This window comes from Balaenoptera musculus, chromosome 14 (assembly GCF_009873245.2).
Source record: "Balaenoptera musculus isolate JJ_BM4_2016_0621 chromosome 14, mBalMus1.pri.v3, whole genome shotgun sequence".
In the NCBI taxonomy this organism is placed as follows: domain Eukaryota; kingdom Metazoa; phylum Chordata; class Mammalia; order Artiodactyla; family Balaenopteridae; genus Balaenoptera; species Balaenoptera musculus.
The window spans coordinates 6,733,830-6,757,354 of record NC_045798.1 but is presented as its reverse complement, the minus strand read 5'-3'; the positions used below and the strand labels follow the sequence as shown (position 1 = coordinate 6,757,354).

The 23,525-nt window shown below is 39.5% G+C and overlaps 1 protein-coding gene and 1 non-coding gene across 4 annotated transcripts; one reads left to right on the top strand and one right to left on the bottom strand.

The window, feature by feature from the left end:
• Positions 1-21: 21 nt before the first annotated feature.
• GTF2H3 (general transcription factor IIH subunit 3) lies at positions 22-22,185 on the top strand. Of its 3 annotated transcripts, none has more exons than XM_036874711.1 (13): positions 23-120; positions 3,108-3,187; positions 8,674-8,780; positions 9,195-9,361; positions 11,927-11,989; positions 12,884-12,913; positions 13,061-13,089; positions 15,863-15,937; positions 16,717-16,770; positions 19,837-19,905; positions 20,302-20,437; positions 20,551-20,587; positions 20,680-22,185. In XM_036874711.1, exons 1-13 carry the CDS (start codon positions 108-110, stop codon positions 20,684-20,686), a joined length of 867 nt encoding a protein of 288 aa, XP_036730606.1. In that variant the 5' UTR covers positions 23-107; the 3' UTR covers positions 20,687-22,185. The 3 variants fall into 3 exon arrangements, with proteins under 3 accessions (XP_036730607.1, XP_036730606.1, XP_036730605.1); XM_036874710.1 differs by having other exon boundaries at positions 20,675-21,244; XM_036874712.1 differs by lacking the exon at positions 19,837-19,905 and having other exon boundaries at positions 22-120; positions 20,675-20,748.
• Positions 13,595-13,699, bottom strand: LOC118880435. The gene has a single exon (XR_005016306.1). It is a non-coding gene; the product is annotated as a U6 spliceosomal RNA (small nuclear RNA).
• Positions 22,186-23,525: the final 1,340 nt, after the last annotated feature.

The following is a 23,525-nucleotide window of genomic DNA, read 5'->3' as shown; positions in this document are numbered from 1 at the left end:
GCCCAGTCCTCCCTTACGTCACTCGGAGGCGCCGGAAGTCGGGGTGCGCCGTATCCCGGAGGCCCGCTTGACTGCAAGTGGCTGTTCGCTGAGGGACACGGGCAGCTATGGTCTCAGACGGTGAGGGCCGTGCCGACGGGGCCCGGACCCCGGGGCTGAGCGGACTTTACCCGGCCAGGACCGGCCAAATGGAGTATCAATATATTCTGGGGGCTGGGTGGAGCTTGTTTGGTCTTTAGAGGAGTAGCGAATGTATTCATTCAGTAAATATTTTTGGAGCGCCTCTTGTGTGCCCGGCGTTATTTCATGCCCTGGGAGATACATAGAGAACGTTACAGACTCGTGGAGGTTACAGTCTAGTGAGCGAGACAGACAGTAGGCAAGTAAATAAAAATAATTTCGAAGGGTGACAAGAGCTGTGACGACAATATAAAGTGATGATGGGGTCGATTGTGATTAGGGGGTGATCAAGAAGGAGCTGCTTTCGATAGGGGTCCAGGGAAGACCAGTGATATTGAAACTAAGACTTGAGTGACTTTATGAAGACCCTGTGGCAAGTTGAGCCACTACATTGCAATGGGAAGACGGAAAGGGGGCACCCGGGGGTAGAGAAAGGTGGAGAGACTTTCGTTCACACATTAAGCTACCAGTTATAGAGCCTGATATCTTAAAGGGAGAAAAAAGAGGCCAGGGTGGTGGGAGCAGGGTGGGCTAGAAGGATGAGATCAGAGAGCTAGCCAGGTGCAGGGCCCTTGTGGGGCTTGATCTCTATTTTAAGTGTAATACAAAGCCGTTTTAGGGCTTTAAGCAAGGTAGGTTTACTATCTGATTTACAATTTTTTTTTTTTTGGCCACACAGTGGCTTGCGGGATCTTAGTTCCCTGACCGGGGATCGAACCTGTGCTCCCTGTAGTGGAAGCGTGGAGTCCTAACCACTGGACCTCCAGGGAAGTCCCTAATTTATGATTTTAAAAGATTACTTTGGCTGCTGTGTGGGAAATGGACTGCGGAGAAGAAATAGGTCCTTTCAGAGGCCATAACAATTGTGCGTGCATCCTTCATCTGTTTTAATCAATATCACAACCCTGTGAGGGATGCAGACCTGGTATGGCCCCTGTCTACAAACGCGGAGGTAGAGACCCAAAGAAGGAAATTCATAGGGACATTCCATGTGTATGGATACACACCTCTCCTGACAGGCAACACTTTCTGTTTTTCTCAAGCTTGATAGTAGCAAGGAAGGCCCTGAGAGTTGGGAGGCGGGACCTAATGGAGAATAAGGCCAAAGGCTTTTGGGTAGAGCAGTGAGGGCCTATGGGAGACACAATTATTAAGTGCCTCTTCTGTGCCAGGCACTTTCTTCTGTGATTTATGCAACATTAGATTATTCATTCCTCATTCTTTAAGGAGTCCACGGTTTAGAGGGCAGAGTTAGGAAGAGAGATCGGAAACACAGCTAAGTGTAAAATGAGGTAGTGAGTGCTGTCATTAGAAGAGAAGTGATGCCGTGGGTGCTTCGAAGTAGGCAGTGGGGCTTTGAAAAGCCACAGTCATTGGAGTCAAGCAGATCTGTCTTCAAAGCTGGGTGTTAGCTTTGCTACTTGCTAGCAGGCCATGTGACTTAGAGCAAGTTACTTTCTCTTGCAAAAGAGAAATACAGTATTTCCCCTAATCTAAGACAGTATTGATTATGAAATGTGCTTTTATTTTATTTAATATACCACTAAGAGAAAATAAAATGCGATCAGTCATAATGGTAAGATACCATCCTCGTCAAATGTAAAAAAAAAAAAAAAAAAAAAAAAAAAGAAAGGAGGGAGTACATCTTATAAGTGGTGAAACATAGCAAAAGATAGCAATAAGTCCCTTGCTGAGTTGTCAGCATGGGATGGGATAATAGGATTACATGTGCCGGACCTGATGCAGAGGGGCTGAGATTTCCAGTCTCCTGAGATGGGGGAGCCAGGACCTGTTGGAAGACCTAGGGAGGACTTCTGGGTAAAGAGGTAGCATTGGTTTGGGGCCTTAGAGAGTAAATAGGATTTGGGTATGTAAGCAAACATCAAAGATGGGGTGGGATTATCCTGATACAGGGAACAGGGAACAGGGAACTGGAGGATGGAAAGTATCGGGGCAGGAAAGGCATTGTTGCTTTTTGTTATTAAATGAGCATCCTGGGTTTTTCGTAACAGTGTGTGCTTATGGGTTCATATGTCTGTCACCTCAGTTAGAATGTAGGCTCCTTGAGGGCTTGGACTCAGTATCCCCAACACCTAACACTGGTACTTAGTGTAAATGTTTGTTGAATGAATTAATATGTTAAGTTAGCCTCTTTAGTTGTGTCTGTCACTTTGTAGAGAGTAGCCTAATTTTTTTCACAGTAAAATCTTGACATAGCAAGTGCTTTCCACTCTGGTTTTCACCTGTTTTTTCTTTTTTCTTTTTTTTTGACCTCACGGTTTATGGGATTTAAGTTCCCCGACTAGGGATCGAACCGGGGCGCTCTGCAGTGAGAGCTCGGAGCCCTAACCACTGGATCGCCAGGGAATTCCCCTCGTTTTCACCTTTTAAAGATTCGTTCCTAAGTATAATTGGCCTTGCTGCTAGGTGATTTGATGGACCTGGAGCCAAATTGATTCTGTGTCTCCCTTTAAATCTACCCCCCTGCCACCCCATGCCTGAAATTCTACTAGTGATTCTAACTACTGGTTAATCAGTGCCTTCAGTCCTTGACCAGCCATTGAAAATGCATATGTCTTTGGATTCATAAAATAGATATTTATTGATCATCCACCACATGCTAGGCATTGTGCTCGGAGCAGAGGATAAGCAGTGACAAAAGAAACAAAAATCCCCCCTCACAAAGCTTACATTCTAGTGCATGAAAGGTACAGATGTACAGAAGGCAAGCAAGCGCTTGCTAAGGGCCCCCAGAGCTTTAAATCTTTAAAAGAACTTGGCCTTGTGTTAATTTCATGATTGTAGGGTGATAAACATGTAAAGGCATGTAGTGATGCTCGCTCTGGATTTAATTCACAAATTGAGAATGTTAGCTGTGTTTCACTTTTATGAGGCTAATGTTTTTTATTTTTTGTTAATATTTTCAGAAGATGAATTGAATCTTCTGGTTATCATAGTTGATACCAACCCAATTTGGTGGGGAAAGCAAGCATTAAAGGAATCTCAGGTAAGATTGCTTGAGAAGGCTTTTGGATAATTCTGGTTTGACTGAGTATATGTTTATGTTGCTTTTTTATTAAGGTATAATTTACATACCATAAAATTCACCCATTATAATGTACAGTTCAGTGTTTTTTTTAGTGAAAATTGCAGTAAAGTTGTATAACCATCACCACAATTCCATTTTAGAACATTTCTATTTCCCCCAAAAGTTCCCTTGTGCCTGTTCGCAGGCACTGCTTCTACCCCCTAGTTGTAGGCAACCACTGATCTGCTTTCTGTCTCTATATTGACTTTTCTGGACATTTCATGTACCGATTCCATATAATATGTAGTCTTTTTTAAAAAAAACTTTCTGTTTTGAAATATATTTTTTTGAAATAGTTATAGACTCACAGGAAATTATAAAAGTGGTACAGAGAGGTCCTGTGTGCCCTGGCTTCAGCTTCTCCCAGTAGTAACATCTTATATAACTGTAGTACAATAGCGAAACCAGGAAATTGACATCAGTACCATCTACAGCCTTTATTCAGATCACAGCAGTTCTGCATGCACTTGTGTGTGTATGTTTAGTTCTTGCAGTCTTATCACATGTAAGATTTGTGTAACCCCAACCAGAATCAAGATAACAGAGCTGTTTCATCACACAGGAGCTCCCTGGCGGAGGCATCCTGCATGGTTGCTGTAACTTTCCAGTCCCTGGTACTAATCTACTAATCTGTTCTTCATCTCTAGAATTTTGTTATGTAACTAGATCAGACAGTATGCAACCTTTGAGGCTGGCTTTTTTTCACTCAGCATAATGCCCTTGATCCATTCAAGTTGTTCCATGTACAAAAGTTTGTCCTTTTTATTGCTGAGGAGTAGTCCATGGTGTGATGTGCCGTAGTTTGTATAATCATTCACCTATCAAAGGACATTTGGGTTGTTTCCAATTTTTGGCTATTACATAAAAAGCTGCTCTGAAAATCTATATACAGGTTTTTGTGTGGATGTAAGCTTTCATTTCTCTGGGAAAGGTGCCCAGAAGTGCAACTGCTGGGTCGTATGTTAATCACATGTTTGATTTTATAAGAAACTGCTTTACTGTTTTCCAGAGTGGCTATACCATTTTACATTCCCACCAGCAAAGTATGAGAGGTCCAGTTCTTTGTATCTTTACCAGCATTTGCTGTTGTGACTTTTTTATGTTAGCTGTTTTTATTGTTATTATTATTATTAGCCACACCTTGCGGCATGCAGGATTTTAGTTCCCCAAGCAGGGATTGAACCTGGGCCCTCAGCAGTGAAAGCAGAGTCCTAACTACTGGACCACCAGGGAAATCCCTCGTTAGCGTTTTATAGTTTTCATCAGACAAGTTTTGTAGATTTATACCTAAATACATGTTTTTTAGCAATTGTAAATGAGTAGTATGTTTCAAATGTTGGTTGCCACCTGTTTAATATTAGTATATAGAAATATGATTGATTTTTGTGTGTTGCTCCTATATGCTGGGACTTTGCTTAACTTACTTATTAGTCCTAGCAGTGTTTTTGTAGATTCCTTGGGATTTTCTAAATAGACAGTCATGTCATCTGCAAGTAGGCACAGTTTTATTTTTTTCCTTTCCAATGCACATACCTTTTATTTTCTTCTCTTGCTTTATTGTACTAGTAGGACTTACAGTACTACGTTCAATAAGAGTGGTGAGCGTGGACATCCTTACCTTGCTCCTGATCTTAGGGGGAAAGCATTCAGTCTTTCACTGTTAAGTATCGTGTAAACTGTAGATTTTTTTTGTAGATGCTCTTCATCAAGTTCAGGAAGTTCTCTTCCTAGTTTTGCTTGGAGATTTTTATCATGAATGGATGTTAAATTTTGTCAAATGATCTTTCTGCATCAATTAATGTTTTTCTCTTTAGCCTGTCAATATGGTGGATTACACTGATTGATTTTCAAATATTGAACCAGCTTTGCATTCCCAGAATAAACCCCAGTTGGATTCAGTTTTTATCTATTTTATGATAGATGCTGGTCTATAGATTTTTTTTTCTTTTTTGTACTGTGTTTGGCTGATTTTGGCTTAAGGGTGATACTGGCTTCATAAAATGAATTGGGAAGTGTTTTCTTCTGTTTTCTGGAAGAGATTATTTAGAATTGGTATCAGTTCTTTAAACTTTTGGTATAGTTCTCCAGTGAAATTGTCTGGACCTGGAGATTGCTTTTTGGTGAAGTTTTAAACTACGAATTAAATTTCTTTAATAGTAATTAAACTATTTGAATGATCTTTTTCATACTGGGTGAGTTTTGGTACTATGTAGTCTTTTGATTTTGTCTTTTTTTCACTTAGCATAATATTTTTGAGCTTCATCCATGTTGTAGCATGTATTGGTGGTTCCTTTTTATTACGGAACAGTATTTTATAGTACGGATATACCTCTTGTTTATCTGTTCACGGACATTTAGATTGTTTCCCCTTTTTGACTATTATGAATAATGCAGGTAATTCACAAACAAGTCTTTGTATGAACATATGTTTGCATTTCTCTTGAGTAGATAGAGACCTATGAGTTGAATTACTGGGTCATATGGTAAGTTTAGACTGAACTTTTTAAGACGTTGCCAAACTTTTCAAAAGTTGGTACATCCTGGGACTTCCCTGGTGGTGCAGTGGTTAAGAATCCGCCTGCCAATGCAGGGGACACAGGTTCAAGCCTTGGTCCAGGAAGATCCCACATGCTGCAGAGCAACAAAGACTGTGCGCTACAACTGCTGAGCCCGTGAGCCACAACTACTGAAGCCCACACGCCTAGAGCCCGTGCTCCGCAACAAGAGAAGCCACCACAATGAGAAGCCCATGCACTGCAGTGAAGAGTAGCCCCCGCTTGCCGCAACTAGAGAAAGCCAGCCCGCAGCAATGAAGACCCAATGCAGCCAAAAAATAAAATAAATAAATGAAATAAAATAAAATAAAAAGAAGTGACAAAAAAAAAAAAAAAGTTGGTACACCCTTTTCCATTCCCATCAGAAATGTATGAGAGTTCCAGTCTTTTCTTCACATCCTTGCCGCCACTTGTCTGCCTTTTTGGTTATAGTCATTCTAGTGTAGGTGGTAATATCTCATTGTGGTTTTAATTTGCATTTCCCTAATGACTAATGATGTTGAGTCTTTTGTTCGTATGCTTATTAGCCATACATATATTTTCTTTGGTGAAATTTGTATTCAAATATTTTGCCCAATTTAAAAATTTTTAAGTTGGACATTTTCTTAATGGTGTCTTTTTTAAAAATAACTTTATCAAGCTAGAGTTGACATACAATGAGCTGCACATGTTTAAAGTGTTTAATTTGTTATGTTTTAAGTGTTTAATTTGTTATGTTTTCACTTATGTGTACATTCATGAAATTATCACCACAATCAAAATAATGAACATATAGGGCTTCCCTAGTGGCACAGTGGCTGAGAATCTGCCTGCTAATGCAGGGGACACGGGATCGAGCCCTGGTCTGGGAAGATCCCACATGCCGCGGAGCGACTAGGCCCGTGAGCCACAACTACTGAGCCTGCGCGTTTGGAGCCTGTGCTCCGCAACAGGAGAGGCCGCGATAGTGAGAGGCCCGCGCACCGCGATGAAGAGTGGCCCCCACTTGCCGCAACTAGAGAAAGCCCTCGCACAGAAACGAAGACCCAACACAGCCAGAAATAAACAAATAAATAATTTAAAAAAATAATAATGAACATATAGATCCATCACCCGCAAAGTTTCTTCCTGTTCCTTTGAATTCATCCCACCCACCTCTCTGCCTGTCCCCTGCTGAGGCAACCACTGATCTGCTTTCTGTCACTATAGATTAGTTTGCATATTTTAGGTATTTATATACATGGAATCAAACAGTTTTTTGTTTTGGGTTTTTTTTTTCTTTTTTGGTCTGGTGTTTTCACTCAGCATAATTATTTTGAAATTTGTCCATGTTGCTACATGCATCAGTAGTTCATTCCTTTTTATTGCTGAGTAGAATTCCATTGTACAGCTAGACCCGTATATCACTGCGTATTACCATATTCTCCAGGAAGACTGTCTTATTTTGAACTCTCATCAGTGGTGTATGAGGATTCTGGGTTTGTTTGTTTGGTTTTTTTGGTACCAACACAAGATGCTCTGTTTCCTTATTTTATCTTTTGCCAGTATGATGTACCAAAATGATCTCAATTTGCTTTTCGTATATTTAATGGTCCTTTGTATTTCTCCTCTGGGGCATTGCCCATTTTTCTCTTTGCGTATTCCTTTTTTTTTTTAATGGTTTGTGGACACTTTATATTAAAGGTTAACTCATCTGTCATACGTTGCAATTATTTTTTTCCAGTTTGTAATTTGCCTCTCACTTTTGTTTAGTCTTTTTTTTTGCCATACAGAAATTTTAATAGGTTTGTTTTACATTTTCAAAAATAGAGTGAGTGAAATTTATCAGTTTTATTTTCTGCCTGAAGTATTTCTTTAAGAGAAACATGCTTGATTACATGATTATAAAAATATCCACCTGTGTTTTTTTAGTAATATTAGTACTTGTCAGAATGTAAACTCCATGAAAGAAGGGGTCTTCTCCTGGCACATAATAGGTGCTCAGGATACTTAATTAATGAATTCAAAAGTTTTACAATTACCAATTTAATCAGTATTTATTAATTGTCTATTCCATGTGTAGGAATAGTTTGCTAGTAATTTTATCATAGAAGTTGTGATATATTTGCTATTCCCCGAATGTTATGCAGAAAACATTTGTGGAATATTGTACTGATGTAGAATTGGTTTCATAAGTAAAATTAGAAAACTATAGTTTTCTTTTTGTTTTTCAGGTTTATCCACATTTTTGCTATGAATATATTTATTTATGAATAAATAGGTTGTATCAATTAACAGTATAAGAGCTGGAAAAATAACAGTGAAAATGAATGTCTTTGCATATGATTTCTTGTCTCAGTTGGAATTTTTGTCTTTCTTGGGTTTATATTTCAAATTGGACTGTTTTCATTTTCGTGGAGGATGGAAATGCAGCTGGTAGACAGTTATGTAAGGGAGGAGAAAAAGTAAGGGCAGTTCTCTATAACCAGCATTAGTAAAGATTGATGCTACTGACTAAATTACATTTAGGTCAACTCTAGCACAAATCAGTCATCATGTTTATAAAAAAGGACCGTATCTCCTTACTTCTCCAGTTCCATCCCATCCTCCAACAGCAATTCTTCCTTCATTTTGCTCTGCCCCGTGGGATCTGACCTGCCATGTGTTGTTTTTCTAAGCAAGTCAGAAATGGGCAAGTCTGTGCTGTTCAGAATTGGAAAGCTGTAGGTTTCAAATGTTTTTGCTTATGACTTTGGAGGGGGGGAGCTCCAGAGCAAATTTTTAGAAGTGAGTAATTGTCTAAAATTTAAATGAAATCTTAATCATTTCAAGACCTGACATAGCTATTTGGATAGCTCACGTACCTTTCTTTTGTCTTCTGTTTTTCAACAGTTTACTTTATCAAAATGCATAGATGCAGTGATGGTGCTAGGAAATTCTCATTTATTCATGAATCGTTCCAACAAACTTGCTGTGATAGCAAGTCACATTCAAGAAAGGTATGACCATTATGATTACTCTTCCTGTTCAGTGCTTAGGGACCCTTGGACCAGATATTACTGGGGTAGATAAATATACCTCAAATAATAAACTAGTAGTAGGTAAGAATTTGGTATGAAGCATTTCAAGAGACTGTAAAGCATTTCAAGAGACTGTAACCCAGTACCTTCTTTATTCTTCTTGTTTTTTTAAGAAAACAGTGGAATCATCAGAACATTCTGTGGTGGTAGACTCATGTTTGCCTATTTGCCTATTTTCTACATTCTTTAAAACTGAAATTTATTATGGAATCTTGAGAGTCTGGAATTGGTGTGGTTTTTGTTATCTCTGCTGGATTTCATTTTGATGTTTAGTGAGGGCTCCAAGTCCTCCTGTAACTAGGCTCTTTTTGGTTTTTTGTTTTTCTGTTTCAGCCGATTCTTATATCCTGGAAAGAATGGCAGACTCGGAGACTTCTTTGGAGACCCTGGCAACCCTTCCTCTGAATTTACTCCCTCAGGAAGTAAAGATGGAAAATACGAGTTGTTAACAGCAGCAAATGAAGTTATTGTTGAAGAGATCAAAGATCTAATGACTAAGAGTAACTGCTTTCAGCTTTTTTTTTTTTCTTCCATTATTCCTAGTTGCAAGTGGAGTTGAATGTGGAGGTCCTTAAGGCTTTGAGTCCAAAACTTTGAGGATCTCGATACTATTTACTTCCTTCTCTCTCTCTCTTTTTTTTTTAAAGGAATTCCTTTATTTTTATTCATTTATTTTTGGCTGTGTTGGGTCTTCGTTTCTGTGCGAGGGCTTTCTCTAGTTGCGGCAAGCGGGGGCCACTCTTCATCGTGGTGCGCGGGCCTCTCACTATCTCGGCCTCTCTTGTTGCGGAGCACAGGCTCCAGACGCGCAGGCTCAGTAGTTGTGGCTCACGGGCCTAGTCGCTCCGCGGCATGTGGGATCTTCCCAGACCAGGGCTCGAACCCGTGTCCCCTGCATTCGCAGGCAGATTCTCAACCACTGCGCCACCAGGGAAGCCCTCTCTCTTTTCTTTTAAAAAATCTTTTCCATCAAAGCCTGTGCATTAGTTGCCTGACCTCTGCAGCATTGACACTGTTCGCCATCTTCTGCTCCTTAAAGTACTCTGGTTTCTGAGGATAGCCTGTTGACCTATTTTTCCTCTTTTTTGGACCATTCTTTCTTCCATTTCTGACATTTTCTTCTTTCTTCTTGTTTCTTAAAAATATATACATTTTTTTATTCTGCCGGGTTATTTTCTTATTTTCTCCCTCTGCGTGTTCTCATCCACTCTTGTCATTCATTATCATTTATGTATGAACACTTCCCAGTCTTTGTCTCTAATCTAGCCTTTCTTTCAAGCTGCAAATGTCTCCACTTAAATGTCCCACAGCCTCATTAACACGGCCCAGACCAGTTTCATTATCTTTTCTCTCAGTTAGACCACCGTTTCCATTTCCTATTTCTGTCACCCCCCGGCCACCTACTTTTCCAAAATTTTCTTTTTGGACTCCTTCCTCCTCATCCAACATCTAATCAGCTATGAGATCCTATTAATCTATCCTCAGCAGTATCTCCAAAGTCTGACCCCTTGTTACCTGCCATGTAGCTGAGCCTTGGCCGTGCTGACATTTTGGGCCGGGTAATTCTTTATTGTGGGGCTTTCCTGTGCTTTGAAGGACACTTAGCAGCATCCCTGGCCTCAGCCAACTGGATGCCGTAATATCCCCCGGTTGCGAGAACCAAATGTCCCCCGTGGGGCACAGTTGCCCAGGTGGAGAGCCTTTGCTCTAGATCGTTGTTATCAACTTCTTAACCGACTCCGGTCTCTCTCCGTTCCAGTCTTCCCACTCAGCCTCTAGAGGTATCATCCTAAATGTCAGAGCTGCTGTTCCCGCCCTTAAAGACCTTTTGCTGATTCCCTGTTGCCTGCAGGCAGTGTTTTCAATCTGTCTCCTGTGTCCAAATCACCTGTGGGGAAAAGGCAATTCTAGAGACAGAAAGTGGATTAATGATTTCTCCTGGGGCTGGGGAGGAGCAGAGAAGTGATGGGAATGGGCCCAAGTGATCTTTTGGGGTGGTGGAAATGTTCTACAATTGGATTGTGGCGAGGATTTACATCCCTATAAATTTACTAAAAATCATTGACTTGTGTGCTTAAAAAGAGATAATTTTGTGATCTGTAAGTTATACCCCAATAAAACTGTTAAAAATCACCTGGAGGGCTTGTTAAAATGAAATACTGAACCCCACTCCATAGTTTCTGATTCAGTGGGTTTAGGGAGGGCCCAAGAATTTGTGTTTCTATTGAGTTCCCTGGTGATATTCCTACAGCTGGTTCTCGAATCATGTTTTGAGCAACCACTGGCCCCCAGGGCAAAGTCCCAACTTCTCAGTGTAGTGTTCCAGACCTTTCCTGGTCTGACCTCCCCATGGGGTATCAGCGCTCCTGGACCAGTTGCAGGCCCTGTTCGCACAGCGTGTCCATCTGGGCTCCCCACCTTCTTGCGCTGAAGGTGTAGAATTTTGATTTTTATGAGAGTGACTGTTTTTCACTCAAGTCTCCGAATAAGTTGTAAACCTCGTCCCTGCCTCCCACAGCCAGGGCACTTTCTCCAGTCCTCTTTTCACGGCTTTCCCAGGCAGGTGGGAGGCGGTGGGAAGGGCTCGGGGCCTGGCCAGGGGCCACTGTCCAGGCTGCCTGCAGTTGCACAGGGCCTCTGCTACCACTTAGGTCATTGAGCAGCCACAACCTTTCCCAGTAACACCAGGATATTTTTTATTATCTGTTTTTTATAACATAAAATTTACCATTTTAACCATTTTTAAGTGTACAGGTCAGTGGCATTAAGTACATTCACGCTGTTGTGCAAAATCACCACCGTCCATTTCCAGAACTGTTTCATCATCGAAAACTGAAACTTTATACCCATTAAACAACAACCCCCCATTCCTACCCCTTCAGCCCCCAACCACCAGGGTATTTTAAATTGAGAAAATGTTTAAAAATTGCTTATCTATGTTTTTAAACCCAGTTTGAAAATGTCATCTGATTTCATTCATGAAGAAGAATGCTTTGGTTTGAAAATGATTTTAGGTCAAGAAAGTACCTAAAAATTCCCTTTTTAATGTTTTTTGTTGTCTACAGGTGACATAGAGGGTCAACATACAGAAACTCTGCTGGCAGGATCCCTCGCCAAAGCTCTTTGCTGTATCCTTGGTGTTTTAATCATTCAGAAGGTGTTTTTTGGTAATAAAGAGATCTGAACTTGTGATGGTTCTCAGAACCTTGGGTGCCCATGTTAATGGAAGGCATGAGTATTCTAAAGTGGTAGATAATCAAAAAATAGTTTATCTTGGCTTTGACATGTTTTTAGGACAAGCTGTAAGAATGAGAAAACTCTAGTTTCTCCAGTATGTCTTGCTCATAATGCATTATTCTTCAGGATGCTTCTTTGCTTCCTATTAGACAAATTAAAAAAAAAATTTTTTTTGTCTCTCTTGTGTTGGAAGCAGGGTTTGATTTTAAAAAGCCATTTACTAACCCTGGGGCTTATTAAATGAGTAGCTGCTTCTCTACAGGAGAATGCGTTATTTTGCACACCTTTATAAGCACTTTGATTATCTATGTTTGTGTGATATTTTCTCAGTCTTAAGTAATTTAGTTTGTCAGTTTTGTACAGTATTGAGTCTGTCCAGACCTTGATTGGGGGTATCTGATCATCTGGGTATGCTTTTCAAATTCATTATCTCATTTGATGGTGTTATTGATTTACTTGTGTTCCCAGTATTCAAATCCAGGACATGGTGGATAATCATAGAACAAGCAGGTGGATAATCAAAGAACAATCAAATCTACTTATTTTAATTTTCTGGGACAAAGATCATATTTTGGTCAGGTTACAAAGCCCATTTGATTACAGAGTTAGTAATTGGAAGCTCCCAATCACTCTTGTTTTATGTGTTTATCGTGGGCCTTGGAACTTTTCCTTTTTTCAGCTGGGTGGATGCTGGATTTATTTAACTAAAATTGAGGTTATTTTTCTGTTTACTATTAGTACTTATGAAATAATATTTTTAAATTCCTTAATGCTAAGAAAATAAGACATTCATAGAATGAACAAGGATGTTAAAGGTAGGCGCCTACATTCTTCTATGAGACTGTAATCTTTATTTACTACTATAACTTTGAGGTACTGTTTAAAAATTGGTGAGAAAACCTTATATGTAATATGTTTAATAAGATTCAGTTAAATTGTAAACTGTTTTTATCTCTTTACAGATAATCAGGAAATGAAATCAAGGATATTGGTAAGATTAAAAGATATCAAAACGATGTTTTTATACCAGCTAAAGCCAATTAGAAAACATAATGGGAAATAAGACCCATTTATAATAGAAACAATAAATATTAAGTACCCAGAATTAATTAACAAGCAATACGTAAAATTGATTATGGTGAAAAACTAAAATTCTGAGAGACATGAAAGAATTGAATAAATGGAGAGCCATATTTTTTTTCTTTTTAAAATTTGTACTTTATTTATTTATTATTATTGTTTTTAACATCTCTATTGCAGTATAATTGCTTTACAATGGTGTGTTAGTTTCTGCTTTATAACAAAGTGAATCAGCTATGCGTATACATATATCTCCATATCTCCTCCCTCTTGCATCTCCCTCCCACCCTCCCTATCCCACTCCTCTGGGTGGACACAGAGCACCAAGCTTATCTCCCTGTGCTATGTGGCTGCTTCCCACTAGCTAGCTATTTTACATTTGGTGGTGTATATATGTCCATGCCACTGTCTCACTTAAAAATATGGAACGCTTCACGAATTTCCGTGTCATCCTTGAGCAGGGGCCATGCTAATCTTCTCTGTATTGTTCCAATAAAATTTGTACTTTTTTAAAATTGAAGTATAGTTGATATACAATATTATTTATGTTACAGGTGTATGATACAGTGATCCACAATTTTTAAAGGTTATGCTCCATTTATAGTTATTATAAAATATTGGCTATATTCCCCATGTTGTACAGTGTATCCTTGTAGCTTATTTTATGCATAACAGTTTGTACCTCTTAATCCTTTACCCCTATATTGTCCCTCCCCTCTTCCCTCTCCCCACTGGTAACCACTAGTTTTTGGAGATCCATATTTTATTCTTTAATGTAATTTTTCCAATATTAAACTGTAAGTTCAATGCAATCTCAGAATATTAATCAGATTTTTTTTTTCCTGGCAGAGTGGGGGGATTTAAGAAAGTCAACAGTTTATCTGAAAGAATAAATCAATGAGAATAGCTAGGAGCTTTCAGAAAGAAAATAGTAGGCAGGAACTTGCTCCAGTTGACTTAAAGAAAGACACACAACGTAAGAGTTGTGAGTTGTAAGTTTTATCCAGAGTCTTACAGCCCAGGAGACAGCCAGTCAGCTGTGAGGAAACTCCCAAAGAGGTAGGGGAGAAGCCAGTTTATCTATGATTTTTTTGGCTAGGAAATTCTTGCAGTCAAGCATATATCTTGGTAAAAGATGACTGCTAATCACGAAGAACAGATATCTCAAGTTAGTGATTTTCGTGCTTTTCTATTTCTTTTTTCAGTTCTTGCCTGCGAAGAGGCAAGAATCTGGGGTCATTGAAATTCTTCCTGAGATATGCATCTAACTATCTAAAGGCCTATTTATCCAAAGCACAGAGTCCCTCATCCTGTTTTTCATCCTGAACTCCTCTCAGGGTGCGCTGTCGGTGGGCAGCTGCAGTGAGTTCCCAGTTAACCCTTGTAGAACTGGGTAGTGAGCAGTTCTCTTTGTTCTTCTTTGTGCACACTCCTTTCGGCATTAAAACACATTATAAAGCTACAGTAACTGTGGTTCTGGTATAGTAGTAGGCAAACAGATAATGGAAAAGACTAGAGTCCAGAAGCCAGGTACACAGTGGGGTTTGACATGTGATAAACAAAGCACTTCAAATTAGTGGGAGGGAAATGGATTATTCAATAAAAGGTACTGGGCCAGTTGATTGGCCATTTGCGGGAAAGCAAAGCTAGATCTCACTGCTTATACCTAAACACATTCTAGTAAAGATCAAACATTTCAATGTAAAAATTCAAGTCATAAAAGCTCTAGAAGAAAATATCTGTTTATAGTCTTGTGTTGATGAGTATCTTGCTAAGCATGATTTGAAACTTTAAAAGGAAGCGTAAGACCTCAAAAAAATAAAACCCCCAAAACAAGGATGGGAAAAAAAAAAACTATTAGGAAAAAGTACTTTCAGTATAGCTACCTGACAGGATTAATGTAATATTTCTAAAATAAAAAAGAGCTCTTGTAAATTAATTTTTAAAAGTCAGGGTTGACTCTAAAGAAACAAGTGGGAAACGAGCAATCGGCAGAAGAGGAAATGAAAATGACCAGTTAGCATTTGGAAATACGGTCAGCCCTACTAGTGGTTATTCCCTTGCATCGCCCATGGGAGATAAACTGGTACAGCTTTTCTGGAGGGCAGTTCGGTAATATGTATCAAAATTAAATGTGCAGACACTTTAGTAATCTCACTGATTATTTTAGGAGCTAATCGGAGAGTTGTGCAAAGGGTAGAGCATTGTCTAAAACCGGGGTTTGGAAACTGCTTAAGTTAGAGCATTGTCTAAAACCGGGGTTTGGAAACTGCTTAAGTGTCTTCTGTAGATAATTGGTTGAACAGTGGAAATCTATGAACTCAGCATGAAGGATGGTTACATCCAAATTTATTGATGTAAGATTTCCCCCCCAGATATTGTGGCCTGAAAAAGCAGGTTGCAGAACACTAGATAGAGTATCATCCTGGGGGGTGTGTGTGTGAGTATATACACATGCCCACATAAGTGCTCTTTAGAAGCTATTAACAAGGGTTATTTCTTGAGGGATAGGATTTGGGGGAGATTTTTGCAGTCATCTTTACAGTTTTAGGTATTATTAAATAATAACTTTAAAGACAAATTAGAAAGATGATATTGGTTGTAATTTGTAGTGTATTGTGATGACATTTGAGTGAGAATACTAGGATGTGGCTGAAAGGTATTAACATGGATGTGATTTTTAGGTGATTAAGGCTGCAGAAGACAGCACGTTGCAGTATATGAACTTCATGAATGTCATCTTTGCAGCACAGAAGCAGGTGAATTGAGAGCCTTCTTTTTAAAGAATATTGGTTTCATAATGAAGGAGTTAATTTTATTGTTTGAATGACCTACTTAGAAAGGTATTCTGACTAGATACTTATTAAGGGATTGGGAATCTGGAATCCATATTTTGTACAATACTAGTCATTTCTCTATTTTGGGTCCTGGACCCTTGAGAATCTGATGGGTCCCCAGAAAAATATGCACTCAAACAGTTTTGCAGATAGTTTTGTGGTATTCCTGTAACCCATTTAGCCCATCCTTGGACCCCAGGCTAAGAATTCTAGGTTTTATAGTTTGCTGCATACCTTGCTTCAACTTCTCTGTCTCTTTGCTTCAAGGAGGTCTTATAAAGATTTGATATTTTTACTTTGCAAATAACTAAAGTGTTCAGATGAGTTATCACTAATACGTTTTTTTCTTTGATAAGTTAAAAAAAAGAACTTCCTTAAAACTTCAGTTTTAACCTAAAATGCTGCTATAGCCATGTAAAATATTCTCCATCTTGGAGTGGCAGCATGATGTAGTGAAAAGACCATGGACTTTGGGGACAGGCAGACTGGGGGTGACAGCACTGCTTCCCCTTGGCTCTGTGACCACCGCCCGGCCAAGGCCTGGGTGCTTCAGCCGTAAAATGCAAATCAGATATCTACCTTGCAGAGTTATTATGCATATTAAATGAGCCATTTTAAGAATAGAGTCTGGCATATAGTAGGTTCTCACTGTAAGGTAGTCATTATTATTCCTATAATATTTTTTGAAATGTTCATTTCAGAATATTTTGATTGATGCCTGTGTGTTAGACTCCGATTCAGGACTCCTCCAACAGGTATATTTTATTTTATTTTATTTTATTTTTATTTATTTTTAAAAATAAATTTATTTATTTATTTATTTATTTTATTTTGGCTGCATTGGGTCTTCGTTGCTGTGCACGAGCTTTCTCTAGTTGCAGCGAGCGGGGGCTATTCTTCGTTGCAGTGTGCAGGCTTCTCATTGCGGTGGCTTCTCTTGTTGTGGAGCATGGGCTCTAGGTGCGCGGGCTTCAGTAGTTTTGGCTCGCGGGCTGTAGAGCACAGGCTCAGTAGTTGTGGCGCACGGGCTTAGTTGCTCTGCGGCATGTGGGATCTTCCCGGCCCAGGGCTCAAACCTGTGTCCCCTGCGTTGGCAGGCGGATTCTTAACCAGGGATGCCCAACAGATATATTTTAAATGAATGCTTGGTGTTGGTGTTTATGAAAACACGGTGTGTTCTCTTACTTATTGTTGAATGCTTTTCATCCACCAGTCTTCACACATTTTTATTTTTTAATATTTTATTTATTTATTTATTTACTTATTTAGGCTGTGCCGAGTCTTAATTGCGGCACGCGGGATCTAGTTCCCCGACCAGGGATCGAACCCGGGCCCCCTGCATTGGGAGCTCGGAGCCTTACCCACTGGACCACCGGGGAAGTCCCCACACATTTTTAGGGATTAGCCTGTATGATGCTTTAGATTAGAGCACCAACATCTCTCTGGTTTCTTTGATATTTTTATTTACATTTTACATAATGATTTTATTGAATTTTTAAAAGTAATTCACACATTAAAATGAATTCAAGCAACACAGAAAAGTATTTTTTAAAAGTTAAAAAAAAATCCCTTCAAATCCTATCATCTGAAAGTTACTGTTGTTAGTATTAGGTGAACAGCATGACAGATCTCTCTGTACATACAGATGGAAGAATAGATCACTAAGCAAAGAATTTTATAAAAATAGGATCATATTCCAGATCTGCGCTATTCTTTATGGTAGCCATATGGCTGTTGAGCTCTTGAAATGAGTCTGATCTGAATTGAGATGTGCATAAGTATACACACTGAATTTCAAAGACTTAGTATTGAAAAAAACAATGTAAAATATCTCATTAATGATTCTTATACTGGTTACATGTTAAAATGAGAACACTTTGGATATATTGAGTTAAATAAAAATGCTCTTAAAATTAATTTTATCTCTTTTTTTAAAGATAAATTTATTTTTTGGCTGCATTGGGTTCTCCTTGCTGTGCACGGGCTTTCTCTAGTTGCGGCGAGTGGGGGCTACTCTTTGTTGCAGTGCACGGGCTTCTCATTGCGGTGGCTTCTCTTGTTGCAGGGCACGGGCTCTAGGTGTGCGGGCTTCAGTAGTTGTGGCACACGGGCTCAGTAGTTGTGGCTCATGGGCTCGGGCGCAGGCTCAGTAGTTGTGGCACATGGGCTTAGTTGCTCTGAAGCATGTGGGATCTTCCTGGACCAGGACTTGAAGCCGTGTCCCCTGCAATGGCAGGCAGATTCCTAACCACTGTGCCATCAGATGTTATTTTTAATCAAGATATGAAACTGAATTTAACTAAAAAGGGAAAAGGAAAAAAAACAGAAATAAGACTGAAGAAATTACTAAACTTCTGATAAATGTTTTTTTTATTTTAATCCAATCCCCTCTTTTTTTTTTTTAATTTATTTATTTATTTTTGGCTGTGTTGGGTCTTCGTTTCTGTGCGAGGGCTTTCTCCAGTTGCGGCAAGCGGGGGCCACTCTTCATCGCGGTGCACGGGCCTCTCACTATCGTGGCCTCTCTTGTTGTGGAGCACAGGCTCCAGACGCGCAGGCTCAGTAGTTGTGGCTCACGGGCCCAGTTGCTCCGCGGCATGTGGGATCTTCCGAGACCAGGGCTCGAACCCGTGTCCCCTGCATTAGCAGGCAGATTCTCAACCACTGCACCGCCAGGGAAGCCCCGATAAATGTTTTTTGACCACAAGAAGTACTATTTCCTAAAAGATCAGTTAAAAGCACAAAATTGTAGAAAACTTTGAGTTTAGGTTACTGCTGGGGATGCGTGGGGAAGGGGAGATACAACCAGAAAGTACACCAGCTTCAAAGGTTCTAGAATTATCCTATTTCTTAAGCTTGATGGTAAGTGCATGGTGTTTGTTGGGAATGTGAGAAGGTACAGCCACTTTGGAATACAGTCTGAAACTTCCTCAGAAAGTTAAACGTAGAATTACCAGTTGAGTCCACAATTCCATTCTGAGATATATATTTAAGAAAAATGAAAACGTGTCCATACAAAATATTATACGTGAATATTCATAGCTGTGCTATTCATAATAACCCAGAAATGGAAACAAGTCAAATGCCCATCAGCGGACGAACGGATAAATAAATTGTGGTCTATCCATGCAATGGAATATTATTTGGTCATAAAAGGGAATGAAGTACTGATACATGCTACAATATGAATGTACCTTGAAAACATTATCCTAAGTGCAAGAAGTAAAAGGACATATATTGTCTGATTCCATTTATATGAAGTGTCCAGAATAGGCAAATCCATAGAGACAGAAAGCAGATTAGTGGTTGCCAGGGGAAAGGAGGGATGGAGAATGACTGTTAATGGGGATGGGATCTCTTTTTGGGGTGATGAAAATGTTCTGCAACTAGATAGCGGTGACAGTTGCACAACTCTGTGAATATTCTAAAAACTAGTAAATTGTACACTTTAAAAGGGTGAGTTTAATAGCATGTGAATTACATCTCAAACTGTTACTAAAAGATACAATGAGAATGAATAAACATGGCAAGAATAGAAATTTATCAGTAGCAAACAAACAGGAAAAATGGCTTGTACTCTTATACTACAGTCTGCAAAGGGTGAAAGGGTGTGGGCCAAGGGGAAAACACAAGATATTTGAACATCTGGAGAGGTAGCTGCAAGTTTCTGGTCCTCCCGCACTCTGGGAAGAGATTCCCTTTTAATTTGCTGTGTCGTATCTTCCTCTCCTTTTGGAGACCTGAAGAGTTGCTGGTGAGAATGACCTCCCGCTGGAAGGCTAAGCGAGTGCTAGTTTGGCTGAGAGCCCTTTGTCTTGCAGGCTTGTGACATCACAGGGGGACTGTACTTGAAGGTGCCTCAGATGCCCTCCCTTCTGCAGTATTTACTGGTAAGGAAATGTCCACAGTGAACCTAATGCCTTGAGTCCAGTGAGACCCTGCTTCCTGGGGAATGAACGGGAGTAAGATGGCTGATGCCTAGTAACTGGAAGAAAGGGGCAGAGGGGTGACCTAGGGAATTCGAACTTAAGGGAGTCTTTGGACCCTGTAAGCTGTATGCGGAATGTTGTATGACTGTTGACAGAACAGTGCCTGTGTGTGGTGGTGCTCGGTAATTGTGGAACGGATAGAAACGCATTTCTAACAGTCGATTTCTCATAGACTTTCAAGGAAAATCTAATTTAGTATTCTCAGTGTTTACTGGCTAATATCTGATATCTATGTCCTGGCTTCGGGTTGTTTTCCCCCATGTTTTAAGTAAAATTTCCTTGCTTTTTTTTTAACAGTGGGTTTTTCTTCCGGATCAAGATCAGAGGTCTCAGTTAACCCTCCCACCCCCAGTTCATGTCGACTACCGGGCTGCTTGCTTCTGCCATCGAAACCTCATTGAAATCGGCTACGTGTGTTCGGCGTGCTTGTCAAGTAAGTTCACGTAGCGCCGAGCTTCTCTGTGTTGTGGAGGAGTGTGCAGAAAACATCTCCAGCTGTGTGGCTGTTAGACTGTCCTGTTCATTTTTCGTTTTTTCAATTTGCAGTATTCTGCAACTTCAGCCCTATCTGCACTACATGCGAGTAAGTATCTTTGAGGCTGTGTGGCTGGCTTGCCCTTGATAGAGATTTAGAGCATTAAAAAGTGTTTTCTTCTCTGTATTATTTCAGGACAGCCTTTAAGATTTCTCTCCCTCCTGTACTGAAGGCCAAGAAAAAGAAACTGAAAATGTCCGCATGACAGTGGAAATTGTTTCCCCATCACTTAGAGCTATTAATAGAAATTATACGGCAGAACCTTTGTTAGGAAGGCTCTGAAAAAAATAGAGAGATGTGTAAGATAAATGTTAATGAACTTTCTTACAGGAAATATACTAAAACATCATCCTCATCCTATGCTTCTTGGGGGCTGATTGATTTGAGGGAGTCATTCTATGCAATATACCCTAAAATTTCTTCTGACTGGTTTTTGTCCAGAAATGGAGGAAGAAAGCACAAATTTGTGATTTTTTTTTTTTTTTTTAATGAGATGATTGTTTGTCAAAGCCAGTCTGTCCTGATTATAAGCGTCAGAACCTACCAAGTCTAGGTTCTTACTGTGAAACATATGACGTGAAATTTGAACACAGTTTTGGAAAAAGTGACTACTTATGGAGTAATGGCATTAATCAAGATAGAACATGTTACTTGAGTCAACACTTAACTTCGACAGTAGTCACGTAAATAAAATCCTTGTTTTCTAGATTGAGATTTAGCTCCAGATATTAGCAGATACTTATTCTTTTGTCTGACATTAGTACATGTTTGGACAGAGTTATCCAAATGATAGTTTGTCACTGAATATCTCTAAAATCTGATTTTAAATGAGTAAGGAGAGTGAGTGCAGTAGTCTGGTGGGAACTTCTTCTTTAAGAACAGTTGTGTGAAGAGCTTATTTTTGAAAGCCAGTGTCTGGGTTCTGAGGGGGAATTTCTTGGAGAGAATGGATTCTGTACAGTGAAGTGTTGCCCCACACAGAATTCATCCCTTTTTTAATGAGGAGGGGGAAAGCATTAATACTGGAGAACTGTTCTCTAGAAGCTTTGGACTTAATACTGAAAAATTCTATAAGTTCCAAAGAAAAATTATTTGCAACAATAAAAAACTTATTTTTCTATATAACCTTGAAGTTATTAAAAGTCCTTTTAAATTCCAGCAGAGTGTAGGAAGTGTTTTTAGGAATGGTGGCCAATTTAATTTGTTTTTAAAAAGTAAATTGACAAAGACCTATTTGTGTGTACAACCTTGTATATAAATAAGATTTTAATTTTCTCTTGATACCATCTCAGAAACTGAGTCTCATTTAAGCAATCTGGTGTTTGGTTGGATTATTTCAGTCGATTTTATATTCTGGATTTACAATTTTGTTAACAAATACACAAAGATTTTGGTGATCACTTTGCAAGTATTTGCTAATCTTTAAGAATCTGTTTGTCTTTTAAAAATAATATTTAATATTTCACAGCCTAACTATGTGTAATGGAGATCTCTATTTTAAGTCTAGGAAACAAAGCATCATATATCTAAAGATGAATAATTTCAAACAAGCTGATAAGGTTTTTGTTATTACTTTTTCATTTGACATGTTTTATGAACTGGCCTAATTCTGTTTAAATTTTATTTTTAACAGTTGTGTTTGTGGTTTATTTTGTATAAATGTTTATAATAAAATAATTTAAATTTTCATATTTGCTTATTTCCTCTCATTCATTGTTTATTTCATGCTCATTCAATTCATCTTCAACTCTGTACTTTTTACCTGGATTTGGTCACATGTCAGACAGTTTTTTATTCAACTCTGAAGAACTTTAATTTCAAATCTTGCCAGAACTCTCACAAAAATATTGTTACAAATACTATACGATTATAGATTGGTATGAAATTTTTAATACAAGGTTTCTTACACACCATACGTGGATTCTCTCAGTGAATTGGTTCACCACCGCTCTGATGGCTAACAAAATGAGTGAACACTTATTGAGTGCTTACTATATGCCAGGCATTAGCCTAAGCTCATTAGATGTGCTACCTCACTTGATTCTCACACAATCTTATTTGGGAGAGACTATTATCTCCTTTTTAAAGATGAGGAAGGACTTCCCTGGTGGTCCAGTGGGTAAGACTCTATGCTCCCAAAGCAGGGGACCCGGGTTCCATCCCTGCTCAGGGAAATAGATCCCACATGCCGCAACTAAGAGTTCACATGCCACAACTAAAGATCCCGCATGCCTCAATGAAGATCCCGAGTGCTGCAACTAAGGCCTGGCACAGCCAAATAAGTAAATAATAAGGGGCTTCCCTGGTGGCGCGGTGGTTAAGAATCCGCCTGCCAATGCAAGGGACACGGGTTCAAGCCTTGGTCTGGGAAGATCCCACATGCCGTGGAGCAACTACGCCCGTGCGCCACAACTACTGAGCCTGCACTCTACAGCCCACGTGCCACAACTACTGAGCCCACGAGACACAACTACTGAACCCCGCGTGCCTAGAGCCCATGCTCCGCAACAAGAGAAGCCACCGCAATGAGAAACCTGCACAACAAAGAGTAGCCCCTGCTCACCGCAACTAGAGAAAGCCCGCACACAGCAACGAAGACCCAACGCAGCCAAAAATAAATAAATAATAATAATAAACATGAGGAAGCCCAAGCTTAGAGAGGTTAAGTGACTTTCCCAAGGTCACTTAATGTAGAAGGACGGTGAAACTCAAACCAGGCAGTCCGACCTCAGAGCGTGCACCCTTAGTTACTGAACTATAATAACGCTTGAGATACTTTGAGGCTACCGAGATAAAAAGGAATATTTTTCAGGCAGAATTTTGATGCTTTTGCATCTCTCCTAATGCTGGGCAAAACCTCTTGTGTGTTCTTTGATAAGACCTGCTTTCGGAGTTCTGAGAGCTCTGTGTGGTACAAACAAAGCCTTCAAAAAACTGGGAGAATAATAAAAACAATTCAACAACACAATTATAGCACTGCAGCCTC

What these genes read in the sequence shown, in the direction of transcription:
- GTF2H3 (XM_036874710.1), top strand. An exon ending in AAGCATTAAAGGAATCTCAG is followed by an intron (nt 3,188 to 8,673) that starts GTAAGATTGCTT and finishes GTTTTTCAACAG; the next exon opens with TTTACTTTATCAAAATGCAT. An exon ending in ATTCAGGACTCCTCCAACAG is followed by an intron (nt 16,771 to 19,836) that starts GTATATTTTATT and finishes TTTGTCTTGCAG; the next exon opens with GCTTGTGACATCACAGGGGG.